Genomic DNA, 27,027 nt, shown 5'->3' with positions numbered 1-27,027 from the left:
ACAGGGAAGGCAGAGGCACAGTGGAGGAAAGCGCAGGGTGCGACGTACGAGTATGGGGAGAAGGCGAGCCGGATGCTGGCACACCAGCTCCGTAAGAGGATGGCAGCGAGGGAAATAGGTGGAGTCATGGATGGAAGGGGAGCTATGGTGCGGAGTGCGACGAAAGTAAATGAGGCAGTCAAGGCCTTCTATGAGGAGCTGTACAGATCCCAGCCCCCAGCGGGGGAAGAGGGGATGCGACGATTCTTGGATCAACTGAGGTTCCCGAGGGTGGAGGAGCAGGAGGTGGCTGGTTTGGGGGCACCAATTGGGTTGGAGGAGCTGGTCAAAGGTCTGGGGAGTATGCAGGCAGGGAAGGCCCCGGGACCGGACGGGTTCCCGGTTGAGTTCTATAGGAATTACGTAGACCTGTTGGCCCCGTTGCTAGTGAGGACTTTTAATGAGGCAAGGGAGGGAGGGTCCCTGCCCCCGACAATGTCTGAGGCGACGATCTCTTTGATCCTGAAGCAGGACAAGGACCCACTGCAATGTGGGTCGTACAGGCCGATCTCGCTCCTCAACGTGGGTGCTAAGTTGCTGGCAAAGTGCTGGCTACGAGGATCGAGGACTGTGTCCCGGGGGTGGTTCACGAGGACCAGACGGGATTTGTAAAGGGCAGGCAGCCAAACACCAATGTGCGGCGGCTCCTAAACGCCATCGGTGGAGGGAGAGGCGGAGATAGTGGCGGCTATGGACGCGGAGAAGGCCTTTGACCGAGTAGAGTGGGATTACCTCTGGGAAGTGCTGCGGAGGTTTGGGTTCGGGGGAGGGTTTATTAGCTGGGTTAAGCTCCTATACAGAGCCCCAGTGGCGAGTGTGGTTACGAATCGGCGGAGGTCGGAGTATTTTCGGCTGTATCGTGGGACGAGGCAGGGGTGCCCCCTGTCCCCCCTGTTGTTTGCATTAGCAATTGAACCCTTGGCCATGTCATTAAGGGAGTCTAGGAAATGGAGGGGGGTGGTCCGAGGGGGAGAGGAGCATCGCGTGTCGCTTTATGCAGACGACCTGTTGCTATATGTGACGGATCCAGTGGAGGGGATGGTGGAGGTCATGCAGACTCTAAGGGAGTTTGGGGATCTTTCGGGCTAGAAGCTCAATGGAGGGAAGAGTGAGCTTTTTGTAGTACAGTCAGGAGACCAGGAAAGGGGATAGATGATCTACCGCTGAGGAGGGCGGAAAGGAGCTTTCGGTACTTGGGGATCCAAATAGCTAGGAGTTGGGGGGCCCTACACAAACATAATCTGACGAGGCTGGTGGAGCAGATGGAGGAGGACTTCAAACGATGGGACATGTTGCCGCTCGGGTAGAGTGCAGTCGGTCAAAATGGTGGTCCTCCCGAGGTTTCTTTTTGTGTTCCAGTGCCTTCCAATTGTAATCACCAAGGCCTTTTTTAAGAGGGTAGGCAGGAGTATTATGGGTTTTGTGTGGGCGAATAAGACCCCGAGGGTAAGGAGAGGGTTTCTGGAGTGCAGTAGGGACAGGAGGGTTGGCGTTGCCGAATCTGGGTGGCTACTACTGGGCAGCAAATGTGGCGATGATCCGTAAGTGGATGATGGAGGGAGAAGGGGCGGCATGGAAGAGGTTGGAGATGGCGTCCTGCAAGGAAACGAGCCTGGGGCGCTGGTGACGGCACCGCTGCCGCTCTCGCCGACAAGGTACACCACGAGTCCGGTGGTGGCGGCAACGCTAAAGATCTGGGGCCAGTGGAGACGACACAGGGGAGCGATGGGAGCCTCGGTGTGGTCCCCGATCAGGGGTAACCATCGGTTTGTCCCAGGGAGGATGGACGGGGGGTTTCAGAGCTGGCATCGAGCAGGGATTAGAAGAATGGGGGACCTGTTCATTGATGGGACATTTGCGAGCCTAGGAGGAGAAGTTTGGGCTACCCCTGGGAAATGCTTTCAGATACATGCAGGTGAGGGCGTTTGCGAGGCGACAGGTGAGGGAATTCCCATTGCTCCCGGCATAGGAGAGTCAAGACAGGGTGATCTTGGGTGTCTGGGTCGGAGAGGGCAAGGTGTCGGCGATATACCAGGAGATGAAAGAAGAGGGGGAGGCGTTGGTAGAGGAGCTGAAGGGTAAATGAGGAGGAGCTGGGGGAGGAGATTGAGGAGGGGCTATGGGCTGATGCCCTAAGTAGGATTAATTCCTCTTCTTCGTGTGCCAGGCTGAGCCTGATACAATTTAAGGTGGTTCATAGAGCGCACATGACGGGGGCGAGGCTGAGTAGGAGTAGAGGACAGATGTGGGAGGTGCTCAGGAAGTCCGGCAAACCATGTCCACATGTTTTGGTCATGCCCGGCACTGGAGGGGTTCTGGAGGGGAGTGGCGGGAACAGTATCTAAGGTGGTGAAAGTCTGGGTCAAGCCAAGCTGGGGGCTAGCACTATTTGGAGTAGTGGACGAGCCGGGAGTGCAGGAGGCGAAAGAGGCCGGCATTCTGGCCTTTGCGCCCCTAGTAGCCCGGCGAAGGATCTTGCTAATGTGGAAGGAGGCGAAGCCCCCCAGCGTGGAGGCCTGGATAAATGATATGGCAGGGTTTATCAAGTTGGAGAGGATAAAGTTTGCCTTGAGAGGGTCTGCGCAGGGGTTCTACAGGCGGTGGCAACCGTTCCTAGACCATCTCACGGAGCGTTAGATGAAGGTCGGTTAGCAGCAGCCGCCACCCGGGGGGGGGGGGGGGGGGGGGGGGGGGAAAGAGAGAGGGGGGGGGGCATGTTTTGCGTTGGGGGGGGGGGGGGGGGGGCTTGTTTGGGGGGGTATTCGAGCAAGAAAATACATGAAGGATCTGGAAAACGGGAGGAATCCAATGTACAAAGCTCTGTATCATATCGATTTACCATGTTCACGTCTTGCTATGTGCGTTTTCTTTCTTTTTGTTACGGGAGGGGGGGGGTGTTGTTTGTAAGGGTGAAAAATGGTGTTAAAATTCTTAATAAATATATTTTAAAAAAAATAAAATCGATAATTCAGACTAGCTTCATATTTATTAATTGATTTTAAACAGCTGTCATGAATCCTTACCCCAGGGCATTAGCCTGGGCTTTTGGACTACTAGTCCACTGTCATTACCACTATGCAACTGTCTCCCCATAGATGTATAGTTAAGGTTATGTCTTTCATTTAGTGCAAGAACGATCCTTATGTATTTTACTTACTCTGCCTCTCTCCACTTGGGTGGTCAGCATGACAACTAGAGAGGACCCTTGCTCCCAAGTCATTTGCCAAAAATCTGGACAAGTGTTGGGTAAAGGCCCCTGACAAGCAATGTACCGATTTATTATACTGGAAGAAGGGATTTCCATCTGCAAAATTAAAAGGGAAAAGATTATAATTGACTATAATTTCTCAACCACTCCTTCCTTAAGATAGCTTCATTTTGTAATTGTATAACCCTAAATTGAAAATTGTCAATTCAGATTCAAAAATGTAAAAACCATAACTTCCCTGTGTAACTTCTAAGTCACACAAGTTTTGACTGCTTCCCCAATGGTTATGAAAACAGGGGACAGCACAGTGGCAAGCACTGCTACCTCACGGCACCGAGGTCCCAGGTTCAATCCCGGCCCTGGGTCACTGTTCGTGTAGTTTGCACATTCTCCCCATGTTCGCATGGGTTTTGCCCCCAAAACCCAAAGATGTGCAGGATAGGCGGACTGGCCACGCTAAATTGCCCCTTAATTGGAAATATTTATTAAAAAAACGGAAAATATTGGCCAATCACAGCAGGCTCCCTTCTCTCTCCACAGATGCTGTCAGACCTGCTGAGATTATCCAGTTTTTGTTTCAGATTCCAGCAGCCACAGTAATTTGCTTTTATCCCAAATAGTTATTTCTGTTCTCACTACTTAATCTATTCTCTGCTTTAGTATATGCAAAGCACTTGATGTCACACAGTCAATGAATAGACACTTGGGACAAATTTGTAAGGTTTAATTTCAGAAAGCCAGAGATACCGTGGTTCCACATTGTAAATTCACCAACCTACTACCTATTTATCAAGGGGATTGAGCAATTACAAGATAAATGTGAAGGTGGATATAAGATGAGCTCCTATAATTTTATCTATAAAACAAGATAAACCCTGTGCATTGATACGCAACTTAGGTGGTTGTTAGGACTGTACCTCCTCTGTCTAACTATCCTCCAGATAAGGTTTCATATTATTGTGAAGTGGTTCTTCAATATCAGAGAAAAATGGTTATTGAAAAGATAGCCACTCAGCTGAAAACCTTTAGAATGCACTATTGAGGAAAAGTTCAAAACTTTTCGAGCAACAGATAGATTTATGAAGCTACAATGCCAAGAATGCAAATGGTAAGAACAATAATTTAGAACTGTCATTCATATATACATATGAAATAGGTGAAATAGTAGGCCATTTGGCCCTCCGAGCCTGCATTGATATTCATGAAGATCATGGCTGATTGTGTTTTTCAAATTCCACATTCGCAATTATCCCCCAAAACCTTTGATTTTCTTGCTTAACAAGAATCATTCTAGGTCTGCCTTAAAAATATTCAACACTCTGCCTGCACCGCCTTCTGAGGCGGAGAGTTCCAGAATCACAATAATGGTCTTTCAAAATGATATATGCAAAGCTGAGGATTACTCCATGGCCTTTGGAATGATTTACTCGGTTAAATATAGTAATATGTTGCTTCTTTAAAAATCCAATCATTTCTAAATTATTTACTTAATTTAGGATTGAACTCAGGTGGACACCAGAGAAGTAAGAATAAGCCCAAGATCTGTTTACAATATTTAGACATTGCGCATAAACATATTACAAGCATAGCTGATTAAACAAAAGCTATCTGCATTTCCCCATTCCGTCTGAATGAGCTCTCAATACACTACAAGCGTCAAAAATCTTAAGGGTCACAAGAGAATCATGGATGAGATTGTAGTTTGTCAACCCAGAAAGTTAGGAAAGTGAGGTCTTTTCAGCAATCAATTGCTTAAAAGATTCTATGGTTTTATGCACCACCCTTCCTGGAAATCTATCCGTGTGTTAAATTTAGTGTTAAAATTAATTTCCTAATAACAGTCCTAAATTTACTGTTAACTAGTTTGAATCAAATATGTCTTCAGTCTATATGTACCACACTTGTGTCCAGTGACTCCAGATAATAATCAATGTAACACAAATCTCCTCCTTTATACATGGGAATTACTTTGTTTTGGACCTTTTAGAACCTGTAGGGCTTATCATTCAGAATATTCACTAGTTTGTGTTCATCCTAACCCTCCAAATCCATCTGTGTTATGAGCTTTTCCTTCTTTTCCCACTGTCCAATTTATTGCTCTACCATTTAAGAAGATCATGGCTGAACTAACACAGCTTCTGCGGTAAAGAATTCTAAAGATTCACCACTCTAATTTCCATTTTACAAGAGAATCCCCTTATTCTGAGACTATGCCCTCTGGTCCTATGCTCTCCCATGAGTGGAAGCATTCTCCCAACATTTTACCCTGTCTAACCCCCATATCACCTCTCATTCTTCTGAACTCCAAGGAGTACAATCTGTCCTCCAATGGCAGTCCCTCCATATCCGGAATCATCCTAGTAAACGTCTTCTGTTCTGTCTCCAAATGATAATCCATCATTCCTTCAATAAGGGGACAAAACTGTACAGTGTTCTAAATGTGTTCTCACGAGTACTTTGCAGCAACACCTCTTTACTTTTATACTCCAACCTCCTTAAATTAAAAGCCAGCATTCTATTTGCCTTCCCTGTTACATTCCGCACCGGTGTGCCCATTTTCTGGGTTTCATGAACAAAGACCTCAAAGTCCCTTGTACTATTTAAATTTTATTTTTTTATTAAAGTGTCCCAATTCTTTTTTTTCCCAATTAAGGGGAAATTTTGCATGGCCAATCCATCTACCCTGCAGATCTTTGGGTTGTGGAGGTGAGACCCACGCAGATACGAGAGAATGTGCAAACATGGAAAGTAACGCGGGGCCGGGATTGAACCAGGGTCCTTGGCGCCGTGAGGCAGCAGTGCTAACCACTGTGCCACCCCCTTGCTGCTTCCCGTTAGCAAATCCTCTAACCATGCCAGAACATTACCTCCAACACCTGATTTTTTACACCATCTTGTGTAGTAGCTATTTGTGTAGGACGTTATCAAATGCTTTTTCAGGGCAGCACAGTAGCGCAGTGGGTTAGCCCAGTTGCTTCACGGCGCCGAGGTCCCAGGTTCGATCCTGGCTCTGGGTCACTATCCATGTGGAGTTTGCACATTCTCCCCCTGTCTGCGTGGATTTCGCCCCCACAACCCAAAGGTACGCAGGCAAGGTGGATTGGCCACACTAAATTGCCCCTTAATTGGAAAAAAGAAATGAATTGGGTACTCTAAATTTATATTTAAAAAAAAATGCTTTTTCAAAATCCAAATATAGAACATCCACTTTCTTTAAATTTGTTCATGGGATGTGGGTGTCGCTGGCTGGGCCAGCATTTATTGCCCATCCCTAAGGGCATTTAAGAGTCAACCACGTAAGGGCAGCACGGTAGCATTGTGGATAGCACAATTGCTTCACAGCTCCAGGGTCCCAGGTTCGATTCCCAGCTTGGGTCACTGTCTGTGCGCAGTCTGCACGTTCTCCCAGTGTGTGCGTGGGTTTCCTCCGGGTGCTCCGGTTTCCTCCCACAGTCCAAAGGTGTGCGGGTTAGGTGGATTGGCCATGATAAATTGCCCTTAGTGTCCAAAATTGCCCTTAGTGGGGTTACTGGGTTATGGGGATAGGGTGGAGGTGTTGACCTTGGGTAGGGTGCTCTTTCCAAGAGCCGGTGCAGACTTGGTGGGCCAAATGGCCTCCTTCTGCACTGTAAATTCTATGATCTAACATAGCTGTAAATCTGGAGTCACATGTAGGCCAGATCAGGCAAGGACGACAGATTTCCTTCCCTAAAGGACATTAGTGAACCAGATGGATTTTATGACAATCAATAATGGTTTCATGATCATCTTTTAGACTTTTCATTCCAGATTTTTATTGAATTCAAATTTCACCATCTGCCATGGCAGGATTTGAACCCTAGGTCCCCAGAGCATGACTCTGAGTCTCTGGATTATTAGTCCGGGGATAATACCACTACGCCACTGCCTCCATAGTTCTCCTCTTATCTACTGTGGCTGATCTCTTATCTACTGTGCTGTTACCTCCTCAAAGAACACTAGTAAATTTGTCAGACATGCTTGATCAGATTATGACTGTCCAAATGCACTGTTATTCTTTCCTTAATAATCTATTCTAATGTATTTCCAATAACCAAAGTTAGATTAAATGCCCGATAGTTTTTGAATAAGCATATCACATTGGCAGGTTTCCAATCCTTTGGCACAGTTCCAGAATCCAAGGATTTTTGGAAAATGACTACCAATGTATTCTCGATTTCTGTGGCTACTTCAAGATCCTGGGGTGTAAACCATCAGATCCAGGGGACTGTCAGCCTTTAACGCCATTAGTTTGCTTAAAATTAATTCTCTGGTGGTTGTGATTGTATTTCATTCCTCCCTGTACCTTTTTACTATTTCTGGGATGCTTGTAGTATGCTCTACAGTAAAGACCGATGCAAAATTGATTGCGACCCACGCCTGCCAGCCTTCGCGACAAGCGCCACGTTTGCTTAACTTTAATATGAAAGGAGAGCCTGCTTGGTTCTCACAATCTCACTTGAATCAGGTGCAAAGGAGGGGAGGACAATGTGCATATGTGCAGTCTTCATCTTTATGAAAACGAAAAATTCAACCTTGCACATGTAGTCTCATGAAGGACAATACCCCAAGAAATCATATTTATACAGCTTTGCTCCCAAATTAAGTTTCTTCTTTGTAGGCTGTTAACCAGGGGCCTTGAGCGGTGTGCAGAATGGACACTAGCACTGCTCTGTCCTGCTCTGGACTCCCTGAGCAGCTCTGTCGAGCAGATTCTGTTGCGAGATCCTGTCCAATAGGTAAACTGTCTTGAGTCTTTGGTTGTCTCTTACTTTGAAGAAAACCATTCATTTTCACAGTTCACTTGCCTTGCTTGCCAGCAGCTGGAAAATGGAAGCCACACTGCTCAGTGATTTGGCAGCAAAAGCACATACCTGGAGGGCACTTACCATCAAGTGTGCGTGCAGAGCAGGTGCCCTGCTCGCTGTTGCCACATCTTTCTGGAATACCTCACAGAGCCTAATTTGTTTTCATGTAAAAGGTGGCAGCTGCCGCCATTCTCTTTTATTTTGTTTGCAATAAGTATTTTATTTTGGACAAGTAGTTACCAGAGATCACAACATAACCAATAGTAAAGAGCACTTTTTCAGCTGGTATTGCAATCTAGCTTAAAAAATCTATTATTTTTCAAGAATGCAATTTCATTATAATTCACGTCAAAAGGCAAAATTGGTAAATTTCTTCAAGGTAGCAATTTTGAATCATGACACAAGTTTAATGCTCGAGAAGATGCGGCCCTGGACTTTACCAAATACAGCCCCCACCCAAAAATAAAACCTGGTGCCCAGTAACCTCCCAAAAACCAGGGGCCGAGTCTCACACCGAACTGGGGGCATCCCGGACGCTAGCCAACACTCTGACGTCTCCACACAAACTGGAGTTGAACCATGGGCCGTGGACATTTAAGTTTCTCTCTCCAACCCACTGATCCCCCAACATTGCTGACTCACCATCTCCGCCGGAGGGGTGGACATTTGCAACTTGGCCCCATTCTCAAAGTAAAAGAAGTGCGCTCCTCCTGCAATTGGGATCACCGCAGTAACGGAGCGCCCGATCGTACCGGACCCTCACGACACCCGCCCACGACCCACCTGTGGGATGCGACTCTGACTTTGAAAATCCCTCTGCGGTGTACGCATATTTAACTTTAAAGTTTGCATCGTGCATGAATGAAATACAGATGAGTTTTTCAGCACAAGGCAACGTGACATCGACAATCAAAGTCAACAAGTTAAACGTTTTCTTCGGTTTCGTTATTAAAATTGCAGTCAACACAATTATCAATGTTCCAATCCAATATTAAATAGTCAGTTGCCTTCAGTTAATATTTGGCAGAGATGGCAGCGGAACTCCCATTGCTCAGCAGACTGGAGGCATACAATGATCAAACATTGCACTGATGGATACTACTCCAATCGCTGGGAGAAACTGGTTGTGTAACACAAATTTGCATTGTATTCCAAGAAGCCAAATCATGAGGAAGCTAAACTAAATAAAAAGGGAGTTTGAAAATTAACAGTATTACATAGAAACTACAATGCAGAAACAGGCTGTTCAGTCCAAACAGTTTATGTTTGTGCTTATCCTCCGGATTAACAAAAGTCCTAATTCCATGTGCTCACCCATTTTCATGTTCATTTATTCCCCTTTCCTTTAATTCGCCATCCAATTTATTCTGAAATGCTGATGTGGGTGCTCTCTGCTTCATCACCAAGTGCAACGGTGCATTCCATACCCTCTTAACAATTGATATAAAAGAAAGGCTCCTCCTGTTCCTTGTCCCAAATCTCTTACATTTAATCTAATAATAATGTTTTTATTGTCACAGTAGGCATACATTAACACTGCAATGAAGTTACTCTGAAAAGCCCCTAGTCGCCACACTCCAGCGCCTGTTCGGGTACACGGAGGAGAATTCAGAATGTCCAAATTGACTTGTGGGAGGAAACTGGAGCACCCGGAGGAAACCCACGGAGACACAAGGAGAATGTGCAGTCTCCACACAGACAGTGACCCAAGCCGGAATTGAACCTGGGACCCTGACGCTGTGAAGCAATAGTGCTAACCACTGTGTGTGAACTTCAAAAATGGTATAAAAACAGAAATGCTGGAAAGACCCAGCAGGGTCTGGCAGCATGCGGAACAAGAAGCAGAGTTAACGTTTCAAGTCACATGACTCTTCTTCAGCACTTCAAGCCAACAATGACAGAACTCCATACTGTTCCACCAAGTTTTGCAAGTTTTTATATGATTCATTCACGAAAGTGGACAATTACAATATACTGATACATTTTCTGTAGGACCTGAATGCCATATGGTATACAAGTGCACAATGTGCTACTCACATTTATATAATTTGCATTGATGTAGTCATCTGTACCCTTTAGAATAACCCGCGTTGCATCATCTGCAAGAGAAACAGAGATGTTAGTAAAATGATGTAATGGGAACACTTGCATTGAATCCAACATTGAGATTAGTAAATACCAAACATTTTTATTGTCCCAGGCCAGTGGAGATTCACATTACAATAGTTAGGGTGTCATGATAAAACGACAAGATACAATCACACATGGGCAAAATTACAGTATTTTGGTTGCTGCATTTGCAATTCTCAACTTTGAACAGGCAATATGCTTAACGTATATTGACTCACAATGTATAGATGCACAATATTTTACAGACTAAGATGACTGCAACAAAGCATTGCACTGATTTTTCTTTCAAATCACATTGCAATAAATTTCACTGCTATAAACAGATTTAAATATTGGACAGGAACAGCAAAATGATGATTGTGGGACTGAATAATGTTCCTCTACAATAAAAAGATCAATAGCAAAATATTGAAGGAACTTTATGAATTGAGAAAATCTGGCAAGGACCAGCAAAATAAATGTATGCACATTTTGGACAAGACTGAATAATAGGAGCACGAAGATGTGTTAAATTCAAGAGCTTAAATGACCTTACGAAGCAATGGTTAGGAAATAAAATATTAGGTCTTAAATAACAGGCATTAATACAAAAACAAAATACTGTGGGTGCTGGATATCTGAAATAGAAATTGAAAATGCTGAAACAGGCCTAGCACTATCTGTTCAGAGAGAACCAACTTTTCAGGTTGATGATCTACAGTTCTGATGAAAGGTCAATGACCTGAAACATTGCCGCTGTTGATGCTCCCAGGCCAGAGTATTTCCAGCATATTCTACTTTAATTCAAATGGGCAACTGACGCCAGTTTTGCCAGCAGCATCCACATCCACATTTGTGTGAGGAATATACAAGTTGAGGAAGCATTAGTACACTTTCACATTTAGAATATAAGCATTTTTGTGTGGGAAGGGAAGGGAGAAAGAGCGAAGGGTGCAAAGAGAGAAACAAAAATCACCAAATGCTGTAAAAGATACTTAAATTTACACAGTATTCATGTAAATTAATGCAAAATACCCCAAGGCACTTCACAGGAGTGCTGTCGAGCAAATTCTGACATACAGTAGCCACATGTCATTCATATCAGGTCCAACTATTTATTATTCGCTACTTACAGCAGAGGAGGAGGCCATTTGGCCCATCTTGTCTGCACTGGTTCCAAAAAAAACTACCCAGCTAGTCCCATTCTCCAGCCCAATCTCTAAATTAATCCCTTTCAAATATGTATCCAGTTCAATTTTGAAACCTCCTACGGAATCTGCCCCCACCACTCTCCCATCTCACTCCTAGCTCTCTTGCTGACCTCCTTGACATGGAGGCACATAGAGATATTAGATGACTAAAGGTTTGGTTAAAGAGGCAAGCTTTAAGGAGCATCTTAAATGGAGAGGATTGGTAGAGGACGAGAGATTTGGAGAGGGAATTCCAGAGCTTAGACCCCAGTCAGCTGAAGCATTGAAAATCAGGGTTGGTCAAGAGCCAGACTTAGATAAGCATAGACAGCTTGGAGAGCTGTAGAATTGTAGATTAGATAGGGAGGGAAGGGCAAGGCCGTGGAGCAATTTGAAAAAAAGAATAAAAATTGTTAAACTGAGGTATTGCTCAACTGGGAGCAAATGTAGGTCAACGAGCATACAAGTGACGGATGAACAGAATTTGGTGTTAGGCCATATGACCGGAGTTTTGAATGAGCGCAATCTTAACAGAAGGTGGAATGTGGGAACCTGGTCAGAAGTGCACTGGAATAGACAAGTCTAGAGGTAATAAAGGCATGGTTAAGGGGTTCCACAGTAGATTAGCAGAGGTGGTGTAGCCTCGGTTTGGGAGTTGCTCTCAAGCTATGTTATGGAGGTATAAATAGGCAAGTTTAGCAACACCATAGACCTGTGGTAGCTAGCAAACAACTATATATGCCTAATATATCCATTTGAAGAGTCATATTGGACTCAAAATGTTATCTCTGCTTCTCTCTCTCTCCACAGAGACCTCCAAATCTGGGTTTTGCAAGCATAGTCTGTTCTTATTTTATATCTGAAACTTCATGGACTGGAACGACAACGCAATGTTAAAAAGTCAAAATACAGCTTCACTTCAGCAAAAAGACAATTTATCATGTGCAGATTCAGAATAATTTTTCAACATTTTCTTTCCGTTATGCTTATTGCATACTCTCTACTCCTGGCTAAACATAGAACATTACAGCGCAGTACAGGCCCTTCGGCCCTCGATGTTGCGCCGACCTGTGAAACCACTCTAAAGCCCATTTACACTATTCCCTTATCGTCCATATGTCTATCCAATGACCATTTGAATACCCTTAGTCTTGGCGAGTCCACTACTGTTGCAGGCAGTGCATTCCACACCCTTACTACTCTCTGAGTAAAGAACCTACCTCTGACATCTGTCTTATATCTATCTCCCCTCAATTTAAAGCTATGTCCCCTCGTGCTAGACATCACCATCCGAGGAAAAAGGCTCTCACTGTCCACCCTATCCAATCCTCTGATCATCTTGTATGCCTCAATTAAGTCAGCTCTGAACCTTCTTCTCTCTAACGAAAACAGCCTCAAGTCCCTCAGCCTTCCCTCATAAGATCTTCCCTCCATACCAGGCAACATTCTGGTAAATCTCCTCTGCACCCGTTCCAATGCTTCCACATCCTTCCCATAATGCGGCGACCAGAATTGCACGAAATACTCCAAATGTGGCCGCACCAGAGTTTTGTACAGCTGCAACATGACCTCATGGCTCCGAAACTCAATCCCTCTACCAATAAAAGCTAACACACCGTACGCCTTCTTAACAACCCTCTCAACCTGGGTGGCAACTTTCAGGGATCTATGAAATGAAATGAAAATCGCTTATTGTCACAAGTAGGCTTCAATGAAGTTACTGTGAAAATCCCCTAGTCGCCACTTTCCGGCGCCTGTTCGGGGAGGCTGGTACGGGAATTGAACCGTGCTGCTGGCCTGCCTTGGTCTGCTTTAAAAGCCAGCTATTTAGCCCAGTGTGCTAAACCAGCCCCATGTACATGGACACCGAGATCTCTCTGCTCATCCACAATGCCAAGAATCTTACCATTAACCCTGTACTCTGTCTTCCTGTTATTCCTTCCAAAATGAATCACCTCACTTTTCTCCATTTAACTCCATTTGCCACCTCTCAGCCCAGCGCTGCAGCTTATCTATGTCCCTCTGTAACTTGTAACATCCTTCCGCACTGTCCACAACTCCACCGACTTTAGTGTCATCTCCAAATTTACTCACCCATCCTTCTACGCCCTCCTCCAGGTCATTTATAAAAATGACAAACAGCAGTGGCCCCAAAACAGATCCTTGTGGTACACCACAAGTAACAGGACTCCAGTCTGAACATTTCCCATCAACCACCACCCTTTGTCTTCTTCCAACTAGCCAATTTCTGATCCAAACTGCTAAATCAACCTGAATCCCATGCCTCCGTATTTTTTTGCAGTAGCCGACCGTGGGGAATCTTATCAAACGCTTTACTGAAATCCATATACACCACATCAACTGCTTTACCCTCATCCACTTCTTTGATCACCTTCTCAAAGAACTCAATAAGGTTTGTGAGGCACGACCTACCCTTCACAAAACCGTGTTGACCATCTCTAATCAAATTATTCCTTTCCAGATGATTATACATCCTATCTCTTATAAACCTTTCCAAGATTTTGCCCACAACAGAAGTAAGGCTCACTGGTCTATAGTTACCGGGGTTGTCTCTACTCCCCTTCTTGAACAAGGGGACAACATTTGCTATCCTCCAGTCTTCTGGCACTATTCCTGTAGCCAAAGATGACTTAAAGATCAAAGCCAAAGGCTCAGCAATCTCCTCCCCAAGTTCCCAGAGAATCCTAGGATAAATCCCATCTGGCCCAGGGGACTTACCTATTTTCACACTTTCCAGAATTGCTAACACCTCCTCCTTGTGAACCTCAAGCCCTTCTAGTCTAGTAGCCTGAATCTCAGTATTCTCCTCGACAACATTGTCTTTTTCCTGTGTGAGTACTGACGAAAAATATTCATTTAGCACCTCTCCTATCTCCTCGGACTCCAAACACAACTTCCCACTACTGTCCTTGACTGGCCCTACTCTTACCCTAGTCATTCGTTTATTCCTGACATATCTATAGAAAGCTTTAGGGTTATCCTTGATCCTACCTGCCAAAGACTTCTCATGTCCCCTCCTGGCTCTTCTTAGCTCTCTCTTTAGGTCCTTCCTAGCTAACTTGTAACTTTCAAGCGCCCTAACTGAACCTTCATGTCTCATCTTTATATGAGCCTCCTTCTTCCTCTTGACAAGTGTTTCGACTGCTTTAGCAAACCACGGTTCCACTTCCTCCCTGCCTGACAGGTACATACTTATCAAGGACACGCAATAGCTGTTCCTTGAACAAGCTCCACATTTCCATTGTGCCCATCCTCTGCAGTTTTCTTCTCCATCCGGTGCATCCTAAGTCATGCCTCATCACATCATAATTGCCTTCCCCCCCCAGATATAACTCTTGCCCTGCGGTATATACCTATCCCTTCCATCACTAAAGTAAACATAATCGAATTGTGGTCACTATCACCAAAGTGCCTCTACCACCAAATCTAACACCTATCCTGGTTAATTACCCAGTACCAAATCCAATATGGTCTCGCCTCTCGTTGGCCTATCTACATACTGTGTCAGGAAACCCTCCTGCACACATTGGACAAAAACGGACCCATCTAAAGTACTTGAACTATAGCGTTTCCAGTCAATATTTGGAAAGTTAAAGTCCCCCATAACACCTACCCTGCTGCTTTCGCTCCTATCCCGAATCATCTTTGCAATCCTTTCCTCTACTTCTCTGGAACTTTTCGGAGGCCTATAGAAAACCCCTAACAGAGTGACCTCTCCTTTCCTGTTTCTAACCTCAGCCCATACTACCTCAGCAGACCAGTCCTCATCAAACGTCCTTTCTGCCACCGTAATACTGTCCTTGACTAACAATGCCACCCCTCCCCCTCTTTTACCACCTTCCCTGAGCTTACTGAAGTATCTAAACCCTGGCACCTGCAACAACCATTCCTGTCCATGTCTCCGAAATGGCCACAACATCGAAGTCCCAGGTACCAACCCATGCCGCAAGTTCACCCATCTTATTCCGGATGCTTATGGCATTGAAGAAGACACACTTTAAACGACCTTCCTGCCTGCCGGTACACTCCTGCAACTTTGAAACCTTACGCATAACCTCACTACTTTCAACCTCCTGTATACTGGAGCTACAATTCGGGTTCCCAAGCCCCTGCTGAAATAGTTTAAACCCTCCCGAAGAGCATTAGCAAATTTGCCCCCCAGGATATTGGTGCCCCTCTGGTCCAGGTGTAGACCATCCCGTTTGTAGAGGTCCCACCGACCCCAGATTGAGCCCCAATTATCCCGAAATCTGAAACCCTCCCTCCTGCACCATCCCTGTAGCCACGTGTTCAATTCCTCTCTCTCCCTCTTCCTCGTCTCACTATCATGTGGCACGGGTAACAATACAGAGATAATAACTGTTTGTCCTAGATCTAAGTTTCCACCCTAGCTCCCTGAATTCCTGCCTTACATCCCTATCCCTTTTCCTACCTATGTCGTTGGTACCTATGTGGACCACGACTTGGGGCTGCTCCCCCTCCCCCCTTAAGGATGCTGAACACACGATCAGAGACATAACGCACCCTGGCACCTGGGAGGCAACACACCAACCGCGAGTCTCTCTTGTTCCCACAGAATCTCCTATCTATCCCCCTAACTATGGAGTCTCCAATGACTAATGCTCTACTCCTCTCCCCCCTTCCCTTCTGAGCAACAGGGACAGACTCTGTGACAGAGACCTGTACCCCGTGGCTTACCCCTGGTAAGTTCCCCCCTCCCCCCAAAGTATCCAAAGCGGTATCCTTGTTACTAAGTTGAACGACCACAGGGGATCAGTGTACTGACTGCTTCCTCCCAGCCCCTCTCACCGTCACCCATCTATCTTTATTCTTCGGAGTAACTACATCCCTGAAGCTTATATCTATGACCACCTCTGCCTCCCGAATGATCCGAAGTTCATCCAACTCCAGTTCCCTAACGCGGTTTCTGAGGAGCTGGAGATGGGTGCACTTCCCACAGCTGAAATCAGCAGGGACACTGACGGCGTCCCTCACCTCACGCATTCTGCAGGAGGAACATTGCACTACCTTCCCTGCCATCCCCTCTCGATAAAAAAAGAAAAAGAGCTTACCCGTTATTCACTCCCCTTCTCAGCAAGCTATCACTCAGCAACCTCTGCGCCCCGCACGATAACACCCGAGGGAAAATAAAAGAAAAAATACTTACCAGTCACCAGCCAATCCCTTAATTGCAGACTGTGACATCACGGTTCAACTTCTTTCTATTTCTACCTGCCCTTGAGCTTTCCTCTGGATCTTTAAAGCGGTTGTTTGTTTTTGGTTAGAGGAGGGGGTAGGGAGGGAAACACTGAAGAAGTGTTTCGGGTTTAAGTGTCACTTGACAACAGCTCCTCCACAAACCACTTTCAAGTTAGGGTGAGCACATGGGTGTATGCAAATTTCCCCTGCAACAGCCAATCGGCAGCTCCGCTCTACTATTCTAAGAATTATAGAATGATAAATCATCACAAGAAAGAGTATCATTTTTTCTAAAATAAGGTGTATGTGAGGGAATCTTTGGTGTGTGTTTTTGTAAGTTCGACGGGGTGGGGTGTGTGCGTGTGTGTGTGTGTGTGTGTGAGGGGGCGGGTAGTGAACAGCACCCCGTAGGGAGGAGACAAAGTGGGTCAGCTTCATGCAGCTGGAGTGCTGCCATTAGCTCCATGCTGCTAAGAGAAAAACAGCCATGATGTGCAGTGGTTGCTCTGTTGAGTCCAGAGCTGCAGCAGGTAGAAGATTCCCAGCTTTGGGCTGCTAGAGGGACCAGTGTTAAGAGGGACTATGGCAGTTATCAGCCGAGTGAAGCTGATGTACACAGCAGCTGTTGGCACTGGGAAAATTGTGAGTCTCAGAATTGTTACAGCGCTAGAGGAAGCCGTTCAGCCATCATGTCTGCACCAGCTCTCTGAGTCAGCTATTCATGCAAGTGCCATTTTCCCACCTACACCCCATAACCCTGCACATTATTCCTTTTCAGATAAAAATCTAATTCCTTTCTGAATCATAGGATCCTTACAGTGTGTAGCCACCTAAATTGGCCAACTCCCGATTCAAAATGGCGAACGGCAAAGGCTGATGGGAAAGTCAGCCAACAAGACAAAAACCAGCAGCTGCAGGTTTGCTGTGTATTTACCTCTGCAAAAACCAGACGACATCGATACCAGCGACCATCAGCATAACAAAGTAACAGCCATCTGCATACCGATGAGCAATCCCCGGGAACAATAAGTAACATTTTTGACACACAAAGCAAAGCCAGACTCCTCGGCGCCAGCCGGAGCCAACACAAAGGAGGTGAACGAGCACCTCAAGACCGCCCATCCATCAGGGAACCGCTCCAGTATTGGAGAAAATCGAACCAAGCGATTGGGACAAAGTCCAATCACTTGGGACCAGGTACAGGGTCCGCCCCGAAAGGCGGGAAGCCCCTGGGGACTATAAGAGTTAAGCCCCAAGTTCAAATCGCTCTCTTCACTCTTCAGCAGCTCTTCTTCACCTCTCTTCTTCCTGCCCGGGTCACCCAGCAACACAAACCAACATTGACCGTGACCGGTGCAGTGAAGACCGACAATCGTAAGTCTTAATTCAACGCTCGCTACGAGATAGGCGCTCCTAGCTACCAATCTGTACCAACTTCGAATCCCACAGGCTCAGAACCCGAACGAAAGGCCATTTGTTCCCCATACCTGGTGGGCCAGTCCAAAGTTAAGTATAGGCCTGTTAGTTGTAGAAGTAGCTTAGACGTAGAATTTGTGCATGCATAGCGATTACTGTGTATAATAAATGTGCTTTGATTTAAATCTTACTAATCGGTGTATTGGGTTATTGATCATTACTCGGACTTGAACCTCGTGGCGGTATCATAAAGATACCTGGCGACTCGAGAGCAAAGGTAATAAAACAGAGCAATTGAACCAAGGAGAAAATCAGCAACAAGTACAGGTGGCCATTTGGCACCGACCATCTGAAAAGGGCACCCTGCCCCATCCCCATACAAGGCATTCAAGAAAATTAGGAAAGGAAAAGGGCGAGGGTTTGCAGATTGATTAAGGAGAGCATTGCAATACTAGAGAAAGAGGGTGTCCCAGATGGGTCAAAGACAGAATCTATTTGGCACAGCCTGGGAACAAAAATGGTGCAATCTTAATGCTCGGAGTAGACTAGAGGCCAACTAGTGGGAAGGATGCAGAGGAAATTTATAAGTAAATTACAGAGATCCAAAAATGATAGTTAGTTATAATGGGGCACTTTAACTATTCAAATGTAGATTGGGATGCACGGTAGCAGAGTGGTTAGCACTGTTGCCTCACAGCGCCAGCGACCCAGGTTCGATTCCCGGCTTGGGTCACTGTCTGTGCGGAGTCTGCACATTCTCCCCTTATCTGTGTGGGTTTCCTCTGGGTCCTCCAGTTTCCTCCCACAAGTCCCGAAAGACGTGCTTGTTACGTTAATTGGACATTCTGAATTTGCCCTCGGTGTACCCGATCAGGCGCCAGAATGTGGCGACTAGCGTATTTTCACAGTAACTTCGCTGCAGTTTTAATGTAAGCGTACTTGTGACACTAATAAAGATTATTATAAAGGGAAGAGAGGGGCAGGAGTTGCCAGTTTATTGAAGAAAATTTTCTTCAGCAGTATTGTTTCCAGAGAAAGGAAGCAGTGCTAGACCTGATTCTTGGAATTGAGATGGGCCAAGTAGCTCAAGTATCAATAGTGATCCTTGTATCATAACGTTTAGTCGGACTATGGAAAAAGGCAAAGAACAGACCAGAGTAAGAAGAATTAACTGGGGGAAAGTCAACTTTTCATTAGGGTAAAAATGAATCTGGGATGAATAAATTGAAGTTGGCAGATCAACAGTAGCTGACAATGGGCTACCTTTAAGGAAGACAGAGTTTGAGCAGTCAAGGTATGTTTCCCCGAAAGAGAAAGTTGGGGCAAACAAAGAGTAGGAAGAAAAAATGTGCTTATGACAGATGTCAGGTAGAAAATACAATCGAGAACCAGACTGAATATAAATGGCTCAGAGGTAGGCGAAAAAGCAAATGAGGGAAGCAAATAATAATAATCTTTATTGTGACAAGTAGGCTTACATTAACACTGCAATGAAGTTACTGTGAAAAGCCCCTAGTCGTCATATTCTGGCGCCCATTCAGGTACACAGAGGGAGAATTTAGAATGTCCAAATTACCTAACAGCACATCTTTCGGGACTTGTGGGAGGAAACCGGAGCACCCAGAGGAAACCCACGCAGACACAGGGAGAACATGCAAACTCCGCACAGACAGTGACCCAAGCCGGGAATCGAATCTGGGACCCTGGAGCTGTGAAGCAACATTGGTACCCACTGTGCTACCGTGCCCCCCAAAGGAGTTTGAAAACAAATAGGCAGCCAATGTCAAAGGGAATCCCCAAGTCTTTTATAGGCACATGACGAAAGAAAAGTTAACTCAGACACCAGAAGGGTTTAAAATTGGATGCTTGTACTTAAAGTTGAGAAGGCACCAGCACCAAGAGAGATGCATCCAGGATAATGAGGGAAGTGAAATTTGAGATTGCAGCGGCATTGGCCTTTATTTTTCAGCCGTCCTTAGATTTAAAGATGGTACCAGGGGATTCGAGTATTACAGACATTACACCCTTGTTCAAAAAAAGGGTGCAAATTAGCTGAGTGAAAAGAAAACCAGCGAATGACGGTAATACATGTTTTTTGGGCTGGAGGAAGGCTTGTAGTGGAGTTCCCCAGCAGTCAATATTGGGCCCTTGCTTTCCTATCCAGTAATGACCTAGACCTTGGTGTACAGCGCATAATTTCAACATTTGTGGATGCTACAAAACAGAAGCATTGTGAACTGTCAGGAGTAGAGCACAGAAATTCAACAGGTGGCAGATGAAGATTAATGTGGCAAAATGTGAAAGGATTGATTTTGATATGGAAGACATGAAAAGACAATATAAAATAAAGAGCAGAATTCTAAATGGAAGTGGGGGAGGTGGACGAAATTAACAGAGCGCCCTGGATGAATAGGCAAATAAATCAGGACAGATTGAGAGCGTGGTTAATAAAGCATACAGTATGCTTTATTAATAGGCAGATAAGAGTACAAGAGCAAAGGGGTTATGCTGAAATTGTATAAAAACTAGTTTGTTCTCAGCTGGAGTATTGCGCCCAGTTCTGGGCATCACACTTTAGGAAGGATATGGAGGCAGTGCAGAAAAGATTTACAAGAATAGTTCAAGGAATGAGGAATTTCAGTTTTGAAGATAGATGGGAGAGGTTAGGACTGTTTTTCTTGGAGAAAAGGTCAAGAGGAGACTTGATAGAATTGTTCAAAATAAAGAAGGTTCTGGACAGAACAGATGGGGAGAAACTGTACCCACTCGTGAAAGGATTGAAAATGTAACTTGCAAAACAAGCAAAAAAAAAAGAGAGAATTATTTTCAATGACTGTGAGTGGTTAAGGTCTGGAAGGCATGTTCAAGCAAAGAGTTCAAAATCAAATTGGACTGCTATCTGAAAAGGACGAATGTGCTGAGTTACGGGGAGATGACCGAAGAATGGCACTAAGTGAATTGCTGAGAGCTGCTGCACACACGAAGGACTGAACGCCTTCCTTCAGCGCTGCAGCAATTGTGATTTATTGAATTTGGAGGTCTCTTAAATGACTGTAACAGAACTTGGGGGTCTGATCAGGAATCAGTACCCTATGAAATACAAATTCAAAACCAGAACAAAATACTGAAAAACAGCACTGTTCATCCAAATTTAATAACATTTGACATTATAAATGGTGTACTGTAGCTTTACTCAATAGAACAGCAAGTACACCACATTTTCTAAGAAGCACTTGTACTTAGAAGAATGAGTTTCCCTTGCGTAAATAGTGTTGGGATCAGAAATTCTGCAAGGTATTTGAAGAGGCTAACAGACATGGGTCAGAACAGAAGTTCTTTGTTTTCTTTGGAGATTACAAAATAAACACAGATTGTGACACAATCCCCAAACAGAAAGGGCTCTCTGTTATAAGATCTTGAAGATTATAAATTCCTCAGATGCACTGATGGCACAAAATGAAAATTAAAGCAAACTATACTTACAAGGTGAGATGTCTCTATATCTGTTTTTGGAAATATTGAGAGGTAACTTGGCACATGACATCGTCATACCAGGCTTTTTTCTATACAATTGCTAAGAGGAGAAAAAAAAGTTTAATCATGAGCAAATGTGACATAAGAATCAAATGGCTCATCATGATCCATCCAGTTCATCTTCTGCTATTCTGATTCAACAATAATGGAGTTTCTAACTAATTTTACAAGTGGCTTGTTGTATTGTTAAGGGCCAGGGTGTAGAAACTCCAAAGTGCATTATGAAGTTCACCTGACCTATAACCTTTATGTTGAATTTGGTAGAGTGAGCACACCTTCGCTTCAGGTGTGATTCATCAGACTTCCTAGGCACTTTAATCAAAACAAGGTTATTCTAAGAATGTAGTTAACATATATATGAATGAATTTTTTATCAATTACAAACAAAGACAACACAACACCTACAGTAATTTATGTATATAACACTTAATGAATCCCCTTTTAACTGTTCCAATTCAGTCACAAAATCCAATAAACCAAAACCCCTTTCAAGGGTGTGGCCCAGCACACTGTATTCTCACTTGAATGGGACTGGTCCTTGCCCTGAGATTCTGACCCAGTTTCAACCAGCAGTTTCAAACTCCTTCCGGAAAACAAATATCTTTAAAATTATTAAGGCAGTTTGCCACACCCAATGTACTTTTCAATGGAACAGCTTTTAAAAATGAAAACAGAGAAACACTTCTCTTTCCTTCTGCAGTCCAAAACAACCAAACAAAAACCGAAATCCCCCAATATATCCCCTCTCACTTGACAGCTACAGCCCAGCTTCACCCACAAAATGACATCACCGAAGCCTTGCTACAAGTCACATGATAAGAGACCAAACCTTTCTTAAAGGGACACTCACATGACAGTACATACACTCATCTGGATTGTTTCAAAAATACAATATTTACTTGGACTCATTTAGTATCCAAGAGCTTTGGTGAACATTTAAGACATTCCTAGCAATTAGATCAACGCTTCAGTTAAATAATGTTCAGTACATATAATTTCAAGTATTTTTTTAATAGGTTCCTCTTTTCTTCCATGCACCAATTCCAGACAATTTGAAGTGCGGCATTTCCAAAGCGAGAACACCTCTGGATGAGACTTTACTGTCCTGTCTGTCTGTTCAGATGAATGTTAAAAGAGCCCAGAGTACAATTTGAAGAGGAGAATTAGAACATAGAACAGTACAGCACAGTACAGGCCCTTCAGCCCACGATGTTGTGCTGACTATTTATCCTAATCTAAGACCAATCTAACCTACATCCCTTCAATTTACTGCTGTCCATGTGCCTAAGAGTCGTTTAAATGTCCCTAATGACTCTGACTCCACAACGTCTGTTGGCAGCGCATTCTACGCACCCACCACTCTCTGTGTAAAGAACCTATCTCTGACATCTCCCCATACCTTCCTCCAATCACCTATGTCCGCTCGTGACAGCCATTTCCACCCAGGGGAAAAGTCTCTGGCTATCCACTCTTATCCATGCCTCTCATCACCTTGTACACCTCTATCAAGTCACCTCTCTGCCTTCTTCGCTCCAGTGAGAAAAGCCCTAGCTCCCTCAACCTTTCTTTATAAGACATGCCCTCCAGTCCAGGCAGCATCCTGGTAAATCTCCTCTGTACCCTCTCCAAAGCATCCACATCCTTCCTATGTGGTGACCAGAACTGGACACAATAATCCAAGTGTGGTCTAACTAAGGTTTTATAAAGCTGCAGCAAAACCTCACGGCTCTTAAACTCAATCCCCCTGTTAATGCAAGCCAACACACCATACGCCTTCTTAACAACCCTATCAACCTGGGTGGCAACTTTGAGGGATCTATGTACGTGGACCCCAAGATCCCTCTGTTCCTCCATACTTCCAAGAATCCTGCCTTTAACCCTGTATTCAGCATTCAAATTCAACCTTCCAAAATGAATCACTTCACATTTATCAAGGTTGAACTCCTCTGCCACTTCTCAGCCCAGCTCTGCATTCTGTCAATGTCCTGTTGTAACCTGCAACAACCCTCAACACTATCTACAAGTCATTTATAAAAACCACAAAGAGCAGAGGTCCCAGAACAGACCCTTGCGGGACACCACTGGTCACCAACCTCCAGGCGGAATACTTTCCATCCACTACCACTCGCTGTCTTCTTTCGGCCAGCCAATTCTGTATCCAGACAGCCAAATTTCCCTGTATCCCATGCCCCCTAACTTTCTGAATGAGCCTACCATGGGGAACCTTATCAAATGCCTTACTGAAATCCATATACACCACATCCACTGCCTGACCTTCATCAATGTGTCTCGTCACATCCTCAAAGAATTCAATGAGGCTTGTGAGGCATGACCTGTGCCTCACAAAGCCATGCTGACTATCTTTAATCAAACTATGTTTTTCTAAATAATCATAAATCCTATCTCTCAGAAACCTTTCAAATATTTGCTCACCACAGACATAAGACTGATGGGTCTGTAATTCCCAGGGATTTCCCTATTCCCTTTCTTGAATAGGGGAACAACATTCGCCTCCCTCCAATCATCCGGTACTACTCCAGCGGAGAGTGAGGAAATGAAATGAAAATCACTTATTGTCACAAGTAGGCTTCAAGTGAAGTTATTGTGAAAAGCCCCTAGTCGCCACATTCCTGCGCCTGTTCGGGGAGGCTGGTACGGGAATTGAACCGTGCTGCTGGCCTGCCTTGGTCTGCTTTCAAAGCCTGCGATTTAGCCCTGTGCTAAACCAGCCCCTGCAAAGATCATCACGAACGGCGCAGCAATCTCCTCCCTCGCTTCCCGTAGTAACCTTGGGTATATCCCGTTAGGCCCAGGGGACTTATCTATCCTGATGCTTTTCAAAATTTTCAGCACATCCTTTTCTTAATATCAACCTGTTTGAGTCTATTAACCTGGTTCACACTGTTCTCATGAGCAACAAGGTCCCTCTCTCTGGTGAATACTGAAGCGAAATATTCATTTAGGGCCTCCCCCATCTCCTCAGATTCTAGGCACAAGTTCCCTCCACTATCCCTGATCGGCCCTACTCTCACTCTGATCATCCTCTTATTTCTCACATAAGTGTAGAACGCCTTGGGGTTTTCACTAATCCTTCCCGCCAGGGCTTTTTCATGCCCCCTTCTAGCTCTTCTCAGTCCATTTTTGAGTTCCTTCCAGGTTACCTTGTAACCCTCTAGAGTAGAGTCAGATCCTTGCTTCCTCAACCTTACGTAAGCTTCCTTCTTCCTCTTTACTAGAAGCTCCACTTCTCTTGTCATCCAAGGCTCCTTCACCTTACCATTCCTTCCTTTTCTCAGTGGGACAAAACTATCCAGCACTCGCAGCAAGTGCTCCTTAAACTACCCCCACATTATGGTATTTCTTTCTCAGCCAATGCCACCATAATAACAGTTATTCACTTCAATGCTTTGGTGGGATGTTGCTGCTTCATAATGGATGATAAATGTGTCTACATAGTTATCACAGTCCAAAAAAATAACTAATTGGGTGCTTTGTTACAGTAAAATAAAATTATTCGGCATAACAATGTCTTCAGCCACTGATGTAAGTGAGCTGAAATAATGACAGACCCAAATAATGGTTCCTTTGTTCACCCATTTTCTTGTTTTTAGATCTTTTAAGCCAAGAACACCCAGGTAACGTGTCATTATTTTGCCACTGATAAGAGTTTATGACTTGAAATAGACTGTGAATGCAGCAACAGGGAGTATCACAGAGCATTCAGGACTGGGAATATGCTGTGCAGACGAATCATGGCATGAACTCACTTTATAGTCCTCTGTGGCATACTAATATGCGAGCCAGATACATGCTTGACAAAATTGTACTATTTATTTTATTTTTCAGGGGATGTGGTTGTCACTAGCTGGGCCAGCATTTACACCCATTCCTAATTGCCCTTGAACTGAGTTTCAGAGGACATTTGAGAATCAACCACATTGCTGTGGGCCTGGAGTCACATGTAGGCCAGACCAGGTAAGGACGGCAGACCTCCTTCCCTAAAGGGCATTAGTGAACCAGATGGGTTTTTACAACAATCGGCAATGGTTTCATGGTCATCATTAGACTAATTCCAGATTTCATTTTAAAAATTAATTCAAATGTCACCATCTGCCATGGTGGGATTTGAGCCCAGTTCTCAGAGCTGTACCCTGGGTCTCTGAATGACTAGTCCAGTGACAATATACTTGCGCCACCGAGCAGGCAGCCAATTCCCTAATGAATGAGAGATTTTGCCTGTTACAATTGAACCAATAGCTTTGCTCAACATTGCAAATAGCCAGATTATCCAAGTACAGCATTCTTGATGCAAGTTATTATTCATAATTAAAAAAAAAAAAAATTTAGTGTAATTTTCCAATTAAGGGGCAATTTAGTGTGGCCAATCCACCTACCCTGCACATCTTTGGGATGTGGGGGCGAAACCCACAGAAACACGGGAAGAATATGCAAACTCCACACAGACGGTGACCCAGAGCCGGGATCGAACCTGGGACCTCGGCGCTGTGAGGCAGCAGTGCTAGCCACTGTGCCACCATGCTGCCCTATTATTCATAATCTTAATAGATTCTACAGTACAACTACTATACAAAGGTGCAGAAGAAATGTAATAGAATAGTACAGGAATGAGGGACTTCAGTTGCATGAGCACTTTCACAATACTGGTGTTCAATACTGTGACAAGGAAGATCAAAATTCCCATTGATTAAAACAAGCAGGCAAGAGCTTTATTTAACTTTTCAGTGACAAGTTTTCAATGAGGGTTTCCTCCCACAAGTCCCGAAAGATGTTCGGTAATTTGGACATTCTGAATTCTCCGTGTTTCCGAACAGGCCCTGGAATGTGGCGACTAGGGGATTTTCACAATAACTTCACTGCAGTGTTAATGTAAGTCTACTTGTGACAATAAAGATTATTATAACAAGTGCATTGTATTATACACTATGTTATGTCATATTTATCAGAGAAACATTCGTAACAGCCAGGACACTACTCAAAAAAAATGAAATTGTATTTCATTGTAATCATCTACATGGAAGTGCTATCAAAAGGATGACCAAACACTTACTTCAAAGGATAATAAGCAGAAACAGTCGGGAAATCATTTTCACTTCCAGCCGATCCTGCTAACCATTATGTGCTAGGACACTATCCTGCCAACCGTTACCATGGTTTCGTTAGTCTTGCATCTTGCCAGTCTTTTGTAGCACATCCATATCTTTCTTCAGGATTATTGGCTACACACTGATCACATTGTTTTCCTATTAGATTGTTTGTTTCAACTGCCATCTGAAGATATATCTTTTAAATATAATTTATTGACACCCATCTTTGATCAAAACTAGTGTGCAATTGAATCATCACAAAGACATTTGATGTCCACTATGTTATCGCAGTTATATTTATGTTATCAAATTCTAAAAATCTAATGTCCTTTACTTGAATATTGATATCAAGTCAATATTAAAGTTAACCAATAATATCT

The 27,027-nt window shown here is 44.4% G+C and overlaps 1 protein-coding gene across 6 annotated transcripts in view; it reads right to left on the bottom strand.

The window, feature by feature from the left end:
* Nucleotides 1–27,027, bottom strand: part of ptpn4a (protein tyrosine phosphatase non-receptor type 4a) — a 428,661-nt gene that overhangs the window by 41,720 nt on the left and 359,914 nt on the right. For all 6 annotated transcript variants that reach the window (XM_072470160.1, XM_072470166.1, XM_072470164.1 and 3 more), the window contains 3 exons: nt 21,492–21,582; nt 10,111–10,172; nt 3,197–3,343 (listed from right to left, as the gene is read on the bottom strand). In XM_072470160.1, coding sequence (XP_072326261.1) covers nt 3,197–3,343; nt 10,111–10,172; nt 21,492–21,582 — 300 coding nt within the window. The remainder of the gene's footprint in view (nt 1–3,196; nt 3,344–10,110; nt 10,173–21,491; nt 21,583–27,027) is intronic.

Source organism: Scyliorhinus torazame, chromosome 2 (genome assembly GCF_047496885.1).
Source record: "Scyliorhinus torazame isolate Kashiwa2021f chromosome 2, sScyTor2.1, whole genome shotgun sequence".
Lineage (NCBI taxonomy): Eukaryota > Metazoa > Chordata > Chondrichthyes > Carcharhiniformes > Scyliorhinidae > Scyliorhinus > Scyliorhinus torazame.
The sequence above is the reverse complement of the archived record's forward strand: the minus strand, read 5'-3'. Positions and strand labels throughout refer to the sequence as shown.